Consider the following 13,019-nt stretch of genomic DNA (forward strand, 5'->3'; position numbering starts at 1 on the left):
ACGTTTATAGCCTTATGTTTAATCCATTATTTCATAGAGACATTTAAATACCAATTAACATTATTATTCGAAAAATATTCTTTCGAATCAATATTTTCATATTTTATGGTATTTAATATACGAAGGATTATATATATGTATATAATTAGAATTCGTAGGGGTAAATATGATATTTTCTAATCTTCGCGGGGATATATGTGTAAAAAGGTGCAACAATGCCGGTTCGAATCAATCCGTACCGTTCGTCTCGCGGACTCGTCCTCTTCTGTCCCCAAAACGTTGGATTGCGCCGCCGTTCCTCACATCGCCTCCCAGTTCCGACGAAGTCAGTCCTGCCTCCTCCTCCTCTTCTCTCTCTCTCTCTCTCTTCATCTTATCTTGGTCACGGTTTGGTTTGATGTTTGCCTTCTTGCTTCATTCCTTGCTCCTGTTGTTTTCGTGTTTACTGGCATAGGATGCTTGTTCTCTTGGTTCTGCTTCATGTCGATGCCTGGAATGGGTTTATTTGGGAGCACTTCTTTTCTGTTGCTATATCATAGATGGAATTGCATATGGAATACTGACCTTGTCGGTCTCGTAATTTGTAACTCGCGATTGATAATTTATCGATTTTGGGGTTGTTCTGTTCATACTTGATGTGTCTCGATTTACTTTTTTTCTGGCTTGATAGAAAGATTAAAGAATCTTCAAGATTTTCATTACGATCAAGCACATATTTGGCTATTTGAACTTGTAGCTTCTTGGTATAATAACTGATCTCTAAACATAGATTTGATTAGATAGATGATTAACATATATCTTCTACGTGTGAAGATGAAAATAGGTAGTCAAATGCCAAACAACCACATTGAAGATATATGTTAATTGTCATTTTAACATTTAAAGTTAAAATGATGCAACATAAAATTGAAAATGAAAAAAAAAATGTCATTTGAGATACTTTTTACTTGAAGCTAAAATACAATTGAATGATTATACAACTTCAACTAAGTTAATCACAGCAAGGTTAGATCCTTCTTTTTTGCGCAAAGTTCAAAGAATAGATAAACATTAATTTTTTTTTACAAATTTTTCATAATCATGCATAGTACGAATAACCTAAATGCATATGTAGATTTGGAAGATCAGGCACTGCTCCCCTATCTGCAATCTTTGTGGTCAAGTGTAATCTTCTTTTTTTCTGTTTCAGGTGGTATCTTGTGATCTAGCTTTAAGGAGATGGCACTGCGAGGAGTTTGGCAACTTCAGAAGCTTATAGTGAGCTATTCTGACTGGGGTGGAAGCAGCAAGGGGATCAGGTATTGTTCCTGTAATTCTTGATAGAGTATCCATCTGATTAATACCCATTTGAATTGTCTTTGGGGCTTCTGAATCTGAAATATAGCTGGAGATAATTAACTTGCATCACTTTATAGTGGCAATGAATGCTTGAGGTTTTTCTGCCACAAGCTTAGTTCAATTCCATATCTTCAATAAAGTTTTTGCATATGGTTTCCATTAGTAGTTACTTTTATCTGGCAATTGTGCATTTGATTTGTCATATTATTATTAGTAAGTCATAGAATGTCTTGTCAATCGTCCTGATAGCTTTTTTTGAGCTTTGACAAAGCAATTTTGGCCAAACTATGTGGTTTCAGACGATTGATTTATATTTACATTGTAAACTATGTTGATGTGCATGTTCTATATTTTTGTATGAGATGTCTCCATGTACAGTTTTGTATGTTCCACCCCCTATGGGAGACATTTACATATAATTTTAGGATGCATTGTTGTGTGATGTGCGATACCTTTGGTCTATGAACTACTTTTATTGTTTACTTATTGCAAAAGTAAGGGTACATTGCATAGATTCAGTTACCTTGTCCAATGCTCATAAACATGAATAAAAAAAGTAGTGATAGCTATATGTTTGTATAGATGGGATAATTCAATGTTCTTTAAATTCCAAATGGAAGAGATGTTTCTTTCTTAAGATTTATTTGTGTCACATTTCAATGATGAAGTTGTCATGTAATCCGCTTTTGTTCCCACTGAATCTGTTGCTTGAGTGGTAAGTCTTCTGTGAATATAATTATACACTTGAGTGGTGTGTAGTGAACGGTAGAGATTAATTGTCATGGGCAGCCATGATGGAGTTTTGAAAGGTCTTTAGTTTAGACAACAATTAAGTTGTCCTAGTAAATTATTCTTTTAATTCCCGAGCACATATCACAGTTCATCGCATATTCCATCTCATCACAGGTCAATAGGTTGATATATACATAGCATAATGGCCTCTTTGTATTCCCTTATTCTGTAACGTTTAGATTATTGAATGTGCGGTCATTTGGAAAGGACTTTAGTTTGTCAAGTTGTTTTTATTTTGTTGATTCTGCTTATTCATTCACAACCGAAAGATTTTTTTTCTAAATGTGACTGTAGTTTCTTTCTCAAACACAGTATTTCACATCAGGATTATCATTATTCCTCGCTTAGGATCTTAGATAGTTATGTTGATTATTTTGTTCTGTTTGAGAAAAAGAAAGCAAGGCTTGATAGGGGTTAAACAGAATCTTAAAAGGGCCAGCAGTCCTTTTGCGCCTGAACCAGGATCTACCAGGCTGGAACTAGGCATCCGACCCTACTTTAAGGGTTGGTTAGCAAAATAAGGTGGCAAGTAGAGATAGCCTAAACAGGGAGAGAGTAGGATAGCAGCCATTAATTATCTTTTTTGCTTATTCTTATAATTATTTTATTAAATATCTTATTTATCTATGTAATATTTTGGATTTGATTAGAATATAGTTCAATTAGGATATTTGATCACTAGTAGCCCATAAATGAAGGTTGTGATTTTAAGCACTTAAGTCTATGATTGGCTTTGAATTCTCTTTCTTATCCAACAAATGATTTTAGTGAATTATCTTTTTCTCTAAGTTTTGAAGACTGCTTCTAGAGATGCCAATTCTGACAAAAGAACAGTTTGAAAAGAGATGTTATTGATATATGATTGTACAACATCCAACTGGCATGATGGTTGACCCCCTATTTGTGGTCTGATGCGTCAAGTTGAACCATGAAATATTAGCATTTTTTTTAGTGAGACCAGTATTTGTGATTCTTGTTGGTATTTATTTTGAAGTGAGACCCCCTATGTGGGGTCTAATACACCAAGCTGCACATGCAAAGAAGAAAAAAAAATATACTGTAAGCATGTTTTTTAAGTGAGACACTGATTAATGCAGTATACTGATATGACAATGGCCAAGTTTTCAAATGTTGCTTGAGCTGGTATGCCGTAATCACTATGTATCTTTCCAATGAAGGACCAGTATCCGACCATATGTTTCAGCATTTGTCAATAATTTTTTATTATTTTAAGTGATATGGAACCATGCAGCTAGGTTTACTATTTGGTAACTAGTATAACATCAATTTGACAAGGTGTCAATATTGTTATCAATTGTGATTGCAAACCTTGATTTTATAATTTCAATAACCCATTTGTTGCTCTTAAAGATCAAAGTTTCATACCTTGGATGTTTACTTGCTTTTACTGCTGTTTGGACATGCAGACAGAGAAACTGGTTGGAATTGATTCAAGCTACTATGAGTTTTTTGTCATCTCAGTATATGTTATAGTTTTAACTTTTAAGTCACACGTTAGTGATTGTGGTCCAGTTCCATCATTTTGAAAATTATTAAAAGATCTAGGCTCCATGTCTGTGTCATCTTTGTTAATCTGATATTTGATGACAGGGCCTTTATGGAAACTCATTTGCCAGTCTTTAAGGAAAAGAATCCTCAGCTAGAGGTAGTCACTGAGCTTATCCGTGGACAGCATCCTCATTTGAAGGGCTTATATAGTAAGATATTTATCTCTTTTGGTTTTAGCACAATTTGCATCATTGTTGAACATGAAGTCATAAACTGAAAAGTCATATTATCTGGTTGACCTGAATGTCCAGTTATTTTGGTGGTGATTTTCTTTGTTGTATAGATGTGATGGTAAAACTACTCCCAATTAAAGAATAATGTAACTTAGTCTGATGTGTTGACAATTTTGTGATGTAAACTTAGTGACCAAATGGCCCTGATAAACCTTACCATATGTTGTTCTGAACTGAGGCAATGGCCTATTCTTTATGTACTGTATGTAAGAATTGAGCCTTCTAATCCCTCTGCTATGCCAATCGGTGGTAATTTATTCTTATGCTATGAAATCTTTTAGTGACCCCTGTTAATGTCAGTGAAGACAAGCTCCACCCAGAGTTTTAATTGCTTCCAAATGACCGAGAACCTGAAGTCCTGCAAAGCATTCCGAGTAGCTCACAGCCTGCCCCAGCTGAACAGTAACAAGTTAGCCAAACTAGGATCATCAATCGGGATAGATTTAAGGATTGGACTTTCACTAGAAATCAAAAGCTTTCCATATGGTTTGGGCATACTATAGCATTGCTTTTGGGGGCTGAAATAACTATATTTTATTTATATGCAGAGAATCATAACCAGCGGGTGGTCTGTGTTAAAAATTTGATGCCAGAGGACGTATTACTGCATGCTACCAGATTAAGGAATGCCTTAGGAAGGAAGGTTGTGAAACTGAGAACAAGGCATGTCACAAAGCATCCCAGTGTTCAAGGCACATGGACAACTGCACTCAAATTTTGAATAGAAGAGCTTAGGTATCACTCATCTTATGCATTCTGTTTTCTGTTAGTTGTTGTTATTGGGTTTTATTGTGATATGGCTTGTTATTTGAATGTTGAACTTGATTAGTTAAGTTGGGAGAAGAGATGGGGGTTGCAGATAAGATGTTAACCAGAGTACCTGTTGTAATCTTGAAGTGTACACTTGACACTAAATTCCTGTGGACTGGTTTGACCATGTTTCGTTGATTTAGTCTAACCTTACACGAACGCAGCGTTGTTTACATAGTCACAACAGTTGGTCAGATACAGATCTAGCTCATGTAACTCATTAAATTAGTAATTCTATTTTACTAAATTGTTTTCTTTTCAAATTAAAATGATTTGTTCAAATCATTATGTGGACTAGTCTTAGTTCATGGTTCTAGTGCTTAATTTCATGTCGCTTTGGTAGAAATTATTTTTGGAACAAACGAAAACAAATGCTTATCGTTTGTTATAAATTTGGCCTAGTATTTTGGCTTGCAAGGGTAAGGCCACATAAATTGACCCAAGAGTAGATTGCCCACCTTTTCTGTCTTTTAGATTTAGTTTAACCTGAACAAACCCCAACACACCTTCATGTAGATTGTAGGATGTGTTGGATCCTGTTGATGCAGTTAGGGACTTGTCTGTAATGAACCAGACGCCTGCCTATAAGGTATGGGGACTTGGTTGTAGTAGACTGGAAGTATCGGATAGTTGTAGTACCATTTAAGACCAGTTATAACAGCCAATTACGTAGTGTAAACTGATCATATTTTTCTCAATAGATCTCCAGTTTGAGTGAAACACGAGCTGCTTATTCCTTACATAGTGTAGCTTCTATTTAGCCCATCTTCTATCAGTCATGTTAGTTTAATATATGGTTGGTTTTATGTGTATCTATATAAAGATTATCACTATTCTAATCATCTTCTTTCTAATTTAGCCTATACCATTTCTTTTTTTTAGCATATACTAGCTATATTTGAAGTCTTACAGAATTAATTGATGAATATTAGTGGGGAATGCCAATAAATTGAAGTTGTTTGTATCTTATATTATGATGCATGCTTGAGATGTCATCCTATTGGTGGTATTACTTTTGTAGACGAGGCCATCTCGAGAGACAAGCATGTCAGTTTTCGGTAGGCTAACTCCTTTTAGGGATTTGTGGTACATCAGATAAGATGTGTCCCCACCATGGTGGCTGAGCGGCACACTAGCAGTTGGGAGTGGTATGTGATGTCTTCCAAAGGATTCGTGGAGACATCCATTTTGGGTTCCTGGCACCCCAATTATGCAGCCACCGTGAGATGATTGATGATGTCGACTATCTGTTATTCCATGTGACACACTGGATGTAATAGTAGTGGCTTGTCACACTTTATGGTATCTAATATCTGTTATCTGCTTGACCATTTTCTTGGCACATCTTATTCTTTAAACATATGCATTTTTCGGAGTTGCTAAAATCTATACATTATTTTTCAGAGCAGTAAAGCATACGGCATGGTTTGGTGGTGCAGTTTCTGAATGAGAGTTGTTTCTCTTAGATTCCGGTATGATCTCAGATAGACATTTGAAAATTGTACTCAACATCTAATGTAGACGTATGTTGCTAACTATTTCGATCGGGGCGGGGTGATGCTATTTGTGGCTGGTATCCATTGTATATCCACTATCATTTTTGTGAGGTATAATGGGTATGCGGTCTCTACACAAAATTAGTGTGGGTTGTGCACTGTGAAACAACCATCGCAACTAAAAATCTTGTATGAGTGTAGTGGCTTATATGTTGAGCTTTAATAAGTCTTGGATTCATTTTGAGTTATATTGTTGGAAAGCTGGAATTGAATCAAATGCTATTTTTCTGTAATGGGGAAAAAATAATAGTATTTATGATGTGATAACATGCTTCTTGTTGCTTTGGATTCATACCGTCTATAACTCACACTATTTATAGATAGATCGAGTTGTTTTAGTTCAATGTCAGCAATAAAACTCTCCTTTGTTATTGGTATTTTTCACAAAGAATACCAAATAAAGAAGATGAAGGTGTTGACTAACTTAATTGGTAAAAAATTGTTATAAAATCTTATGCTTAAATTTCGTTTATGTTATTTATTTTTTGTAAAAATTAAAATGTTGTTGCTATCATGTTCTTCAATTGCAATTGCTGCAGTTACCATTATGGAATAAATAAATGGGAGAAGGCCACACCTCCAGAGATTTTTGAGTGGCATAGGCTTAAATCTTTCTAGCATTATAATCTTCAGTAACCTTACTTTCCAGCAGCAGAACTGCGAACCATCATAAATAACTTCCAAAAGTCAATTGGTAAAGTTTCTTCCCCAAAAGTTAATTTAGTATCTTGAATCTCATTCATTATTTTCTTGATACATTCTTTCTCAACAATTAAGAAGGAAGCAAATGCATCAACCTTATGAAACAAGGAGAATTTCAGAAAATATTTATTTAATTCAGTGTGTTTGCTAACTGGTAAAGAAGTTGCAGATTATAACTAAGTAAATTTCTGACTACAATCAGTGACATCACTGACTAAAAAATCAGGAAGAGGAAGACAGCATCTCAATCTGAACAGTCAATTTGCCATTGGGCAAATCATTATTTGAAATGAAGCACAGAGCACGCAACCTTGCTGAAAACATCAAAAAGTATTGATTACAAATCAACATGATGGCCTAAATAAATTGCTCAACAATGTACATACCTATTTGAGTTTTGTCACATACCAACATCATAAGTCCAGCACTTTTGAAATTGATACAAGAAGGTAATTGGCTTTGATAACTTAGAAAAGTGGCTCAAAAGAAAGCACTGGCAATGGCAGATTGTTAGTCTGTTTAGATGAGACAGCAGGAACGCCTGCATCTCTCAGTTCTTTACGACTCATATCGATAACTGGAAAAATGAAAGACTTCCAGTTCATGATGCAACTTGGACTGCTATATTACCAGCGACGATACCCTTCATCTTTCTGACCCTGCTTTCACCATATTTCCCCTCGCTTCCTTCTTTCCGCTGCCATCTCCTTGCTGCGCGTGGAGCCTGCTCTTCTCGTCCTTCTTCCCCGCCTGGATCTTCTTGGCAGGAACTGTTTCTTGATGGTTGTCTGCATTGCCAAGTCCATTAAATTGAAGTAAGCAACAGTAATTGCAATCAGAATCTGCAAAGTAGTGACCATTATCAGTGTGTTTTGGTTCACCAGTGGAGCCCTCTCGATATATCCTAGATATGACTGGAGATTTATCTCTATATGAGTTTCTATTTGCAGAAATCCTAGTCTTGTTTTGCGACTTTGAAAAGCTTGCAGGCATTGCAGCCACCTGTAGATTGCAAATACAAACAAATGAACAGTTCTGCTATAACACAACCTTGATTGTATCAACTAAAAAGCCACTAAATGCACAAAGAAACGGGTTTTCATTGAATAAAAAGTAATAAGATGCCACTAAAAACAATTACCATGTAATAACAACGTTAATATATTAGCCCAATTAGTAGAGTAAAATAATTTAAACAAAAAATCATGGCATCTTGATGTCTATTACAAATTTTATGGCTTGCTTTGGTAGTAGTGATAAGAGAACATGAGGTGAACAAAAATTCTGCTGCCCCTTCTTATCATGCTTATAAAAAAAAACTATTAGTCATCAAGAATAAGAGGCAGTAAGGGACCTTTTTTCCATTCAGGACTGCCGGTGCAGCTTTGTTATAGAAAGAAGGCATAGGAGTTGCCTTGAAGTTAAGGCTCTTCCGCAGCTGCTTAATCTCAGCATCTGCTTCTTCCTGCAGTAAAGCATGACACTTCTGTTTATAAGCAACCAGATGATAATCTCTGAGCAATTCTCTTTAGGAAAATCCAGTGACAGCTACTGGTTGGTATCATAGCTCAATAAGACATGATGATAGCAGTATGCAAGATCATAATTTATTGGTTGTTGTCAATAGAATAATGATTGAGAGCTCGGGATTACAGGTCACTAGAAAATGTTGGGAGAGAAATTTGCGTCCTATGAGCTTACCTTTTACGATTCAGACAATTTGACATGTAAAAAGGGTCATGAATTAGTACCAAGAGACCATAATAACAGTTATCTGGCAACAGTTTTGACTACCCAAGCTCATTATATATATTTTTTCAGCATACATATATAAATTTCATCTAAGTCACAAGGCCTGAGGCTTAGGCAGAAGGTCTAACATGCACAGAACATTTCACTGCAAAATGGGGAAAAAAACTCCACTTAAATTACAGAAATAAAGGAACAAGCAATAAAATTCCAAGGAAAGAGACCATAATACATACTTGTGTTCTAGCTTGGATCTCATTCATCTCAGCCTCTTTTACATGCATCTTTTCTTCCAATTTCATGTAAAACTAAAGCAAATGATTGAGTAAAATACCAGTGATCCAATATGTAATAGCGAGAAAAGTACAAAAAGAGATTATAATGAATTCTTGCCTCTTTTCTTTTTTCAGCCCTCTGATCACTTCTAAATTTGAAAGCATCAGCTCTATGTTTTACTTTTGTTTGATCTGAGAGAGGAACCCTTGCACATCTACAGGAAAGATATCCCTTAAAAGGACACAATAAAACAGAAAATCAAGTTTGGAGGATTTATTTAATAACCTGTCCGCAGATTGTTGTATATCAGTTTGACATTTTCCAGGAAGGGGATCAAGGACATGAATTACCGTATGTCCACTTATACATTTCTCACTGTTGAGTGCATAAATCAACAACAGAAGATAAACATTTACCATGGCAAGTGAATATGAAGGTGAATTAATATCGTAATTGGGGAATGCTGAAACTACTAAGAGCTTCCAGATAAGCATGTAGAAGTACCTTCTCTTCTCTTCTCCTACCCTAGCTTTCAGCTTTTCTGAATCCTGCAACAGACATTTACCATCAAAAAATAAAAAAACAGCGACACAAAAATGCCAATTATTCTTCCTGAAGTTCACGAATTGCTCCTGTAAACAGATACTGGCTAAAAATACAATAACAACTACATAATATTATTTTCATAAACATTTGATGAATACGCAATAAGAAAATTCATTGACCACGAAAGATATTTAAGAAACAAAATAGATACTTAGTGAACTTCTATGAAATGTATTATTAACTTATTAAGCTAGATAAACGCAATTTATCAACCTAAGTGTTCTGAATTTTTCTTATGGCTCTCCATTTAGAGTCAGTTAAAATATTTACCACTGCTTTATGATTTTTGGAATCTAAAGAACTTCGTGAAATTCTTGCAGGAAACCTTTGCTGTGGTTGCATCTTCTCTGTATCTCCCCTTTCCACTTCAACTAATTTTTTTGGAAATGTCTTACCAGCAGAATGAGAACTCTTATAAGTTGAAGGCTTTCTTGAAGTCTGTGAATCAGGCAACTGGTTCCTCAATTTTCCTTTTGCAAATTTCTTTTCAACTTTTTCTGGTACCTTAATACAAAGAAGTAGATGAACGGTGTAAAATACTAGGAAAAAAAGCAAAAAATAGTTAAAGTGAACTTTTTGTATGGTCAGATCATTCATTGATTTATTAAACTTTGTCATGAAGGTAGCATTTTAGGGAAAAATGAGAGTTTAAAAATCTCACCTCAGTAGACATTCTTCCCATTTTGTTCAAAACAGGAGTCTTATTTTTCACATCTGAAGGAATTTTAGAAGAAAATTCCTGGCCATCAAGTAATTCTTGAGGAGAACTAGTCTCATGTTCATGATTCTCTTTGGCAACTATTTGCATATCATTCCCATCCTGTGGAGTGATATTAGACTGTACTTGATATGCTTCACCATAGTCAAAAGCACCACGGTCTGACAGTTCTTCACTGTTCCATGGAGTATATTCTCTCGAGAAATTCGGGCTCAACACTTCTTCTTGTTCACATTTTGTTACCTCATGTTCATCAGATACTAATGGTGCCTCAAAGAAAGTGTATTCAACTTGTCCATCATCACCACATTCTACCGAATCATCAACATTCCATGTGTGATTTCCAGCACAATTTTCAGCAAACTGCAATTTGGCCTCACTTTGAAATCCTGGAAAAGTGTGATGCAGAAGAGGCTTTTTCTTAAAGTGGGCTTCAAAATAAGCTTTCTTTTGAGTAACTGAACCAGGTGTGGCATATTTCTCAACCTCTTCAAGGTATCTATTATGGGAGAATGATGACCTTCTTTCCCATGACATGGTTTCAGCTTCAAAACGGCCAAATGATATCGACCCAGAAGATATAGTCTCAGCCTGTCAAGAAACAGAATTCTCAGTATTAAGAGGCAAATGACAAATAAGTGGAAAATTTGCAGTTCAGAATCATGGTATATTGCTCAAATTTTAAGGAAATGGCTGGAAGCCCAATTATTAGACAACAAACAAACATGTCATGGACTAATCCCTTGATTTACATTTGAGAGAAAATTGATATAGAACACTATGCATAATGATGCTTTTTCATATAGAACATCATGTATAAGTATTTTTTGTTGTCGGATACGTGCCTTATTTTAACTTAAAGATTTAACCTATCATATCAGGAAGCAATGATTGGCTTTCCTTCCATGGTTCCTGTGTGGCAAGAGGGGTTGTCAACTCAAATATGTGAATATATTAGATCTTGGTGGCATATGAGCAAAAAGGATAAAGTCCAGTTCACAATTAGGTGGTCTAAAATTGTAGCACATTCAAATTAGAAATCTGAATACTAAAAGAAGCTGTTATGATACACATTGATACAGTCATGGTATTACAATTGCTCCACAACAATATTTTGAAGTGCTCGGAACAAAACCTGATAGCTAATGGAATCCTCAATTTCCTTCATCATGGCAAGCCGAAGCAAGCTTCACATGCACCAAAAACACCTGTGAACATGGGAACAGAAACAATAATCAGCATTTCTGATCATTTACCAGATTCCAGACTGTAGATCTCTGTGCTTTCTCAGTAAGGTCCAACATGTCCAATCACATTAAACTCAGTCACCTCAGTGCGATGATCACATTTTAAATCAGCATTCCTACTAAAAAAGGAGATGACACTTGTCACAGAATCACAATCCCAACCACCACCTACAGAACCATAGTACGAAGAGCAATCCAGATTTATATGGTAGTATATTAGCATTCCATGTACTGCTGCTTTCTAAGCAGATCTCTACAGGGAAAGAAGAAGAGAGAAAAAAACAAACCAAGTGTCACATCTCCCGTTAGATTATGCAAAGAATACAAGGGCATGGCATTTCACATTTCAAGAAAAAGGGATACAAGATCTAATCCATCCCAAATCAAAACCTCAAAGCCAGGAATTCTAGTTCCCTGTCTACCCAACGAAATATAGCAGAAATTCCAGTAACCACTACTCCATCCGGGCACATTTCACGAGTCTCAACACACAAATACCATAAAAATCCGTTATTTCCAGAGTAAAACACTCCAAGAACCTCAAATCTTACCACATGCCTGGACAACAGGCCAAATCCGCCGAAAGATGGCGTGGCCGGAAGATCTCCGCTCGATCTGCTCCAAAAGAACCACTTCTGTCGCTTCTGCTCGTTGCAAAATAGAACTTTTCGTCTCTCATATGTTATCTAGATCGAAGAAAAACGACGAAGAGAACCGTTCTTGGAAGATGCCTACAGATTGAAAGCGAGCGCACCGAAGCGAGCGAGGCAGGGAAGGGAAGACTTGTATGCTGCTGTCCTCGGCTTCTCTCCCGTTTGTCTTATTAACTAGCACATAACGCCGTTCCCGGTCCGTCGGTTACCGTTTCATCACGATCTCACGTAGGACGAATGTCGTCCGTCGATCGAAGAGATATCACATATCGACCGTCAATTTGGTCGCTCGTGATTTGTTCCACGGTTCGGGGAACGGAGCTGGTGGCGGTGGAAGACGGCGGGTTCACACACGTGGCGTCACTAGCGTGGCCGATGATTTGACCCTAGAGCCTCTCCAAATCCAGTGTCCAACTGAAAACAGCAAGCAGCTGCTCTGCCTAATAGAACGCCGAAACGTTGGACGCAGGATCAATCAAACCTCCGAGTCGGGTGTGCGTTGAATCAGATGATTCTGGCCGTTGGATCAATGACTATCAGTAATGGAGATTACTTAATATATATGTGTATGAATTATGCAAAGATAACTATCTTAAGTTTCAAGTTATACGGGCAAATATGAAAACTGAAAACCTACATACATGTGCAATTATTCGATGTTTGGTGGTTTACTCAATGATTTATGTGGTCCTTTCAAAGATAATTGGGAGCTTTTTTTATAGCATACAATTCAAAAAGAGTGGAAAATCATAGAAACAAAAAAATTTATT

General features: G+C 36.3%; 2 protein-coding genes across 6 annotated transcripts; one reads left to right on the plus strand and one right to left on the minus strand.

Moving 5' to 3' along the window:
• The first annotated feature begins 176 nt into the window (after positions 1-176).
• LOC135675719 (large ribosomal subunit protein mL43-like) lies at positions 177-6,486 on the plus strand. Of its 3 annotated transcripts, none has more exons than XM_065186163.1 (5): positions 177-325; positions 1,190-1,298; positions 3,742-3,848; positions 4,481-4,667; positions 6,152-6,486. In XM_065186163.1, the coding sequence occupies exons 2-4, from the start codon at positions 1,219-1,221 to the stop codon at positions 4,651-4,653; spliced, it is 360 nt and encodes a 119-aa protein (XP_065042235.1). In that variant the 5' UTR covers positions 177-325; positions 1,190-1,218; the 3' UTR covers positions 4,654-4,667; positions 6,152-6,486. The 3 variants fall into 3 exon arrangements, with proteins under 3 accessions (XP_065042235.1, XP_065042234.1, XP_065042233.1); XM_065186162.1 differs by lacking the exon at positions 6,152-6,486 and adding an exon at positions 5,764-6,052; XM_065186161.1 differs by having other exon boundaries at positions 178-325; positions 6,147-6,486.
• A 794-nt stretch (positions 6,487-7,280) lies between these two features.
• LOC135675720 (protein WVD2-like 7) lies at positions 7,281-12,385 on the minus strand. 3 transcript variants are annotated; one of them, XM_065186166.1, is made up of 11 exons: positions 12,148-12,385; positions 11,485-11,557; positions 10,293-10,940; positions 9,902-10,135; positions 9,530-9,573; positions 9,311-9,400; positions 9,143-9,239; positions 8,986-9,057; positions 8,355-8,465; positions 7,858-8,002; positions 7,281-7,788 (listed from the first exon to the last, which is right to left on the minus strand). In XM_065186166.1, exons 2-11 carry the CDS (start codon positions 11,518-11,520, stop codon positions 7,646-7,648), a joined length of 1,620 nt encoding a protein of 539 aa, XP_065042238.1. In that variant the 5' UTR covers positions 11,521-11,557; positions 12,148-12,385; the 3' UTR covers positions 7,281-7,645. The 3 variants fall into 3 exon arrangements, with proteins under 3 accessions (XP_065042238.1, XP_065042237.1, XP_065042236.1); XM_065186165.1 differs by having other exon boundaries at positions 7,882-8,002; positions 9,311-9,573; XM_065186164.1 differs by having other exon boundaries at positions 9,311-9,573.
• Between the last annotated feature and the right edge of the window lie 634 nt (positions 12,386-13,019).

The sequence above is a fragment of the Musa acuminata genome, chromosome BXJ1-6 (genome assembly GCF_036884655.1).
Source record: "Musa acuminata AAA Group cultivar baxijiao chromosome BXJ1-6, Cavendish_Baxijiao_AAA, whole genome shotgun sequence".
In the NCBI taxonomy this organism is placed as follows: Eukaryota; Viridiplantae; Streptophyta; class Magnoliopsida; order Zingiberales; family Musaceae; genus Musa; species Musa acuminata.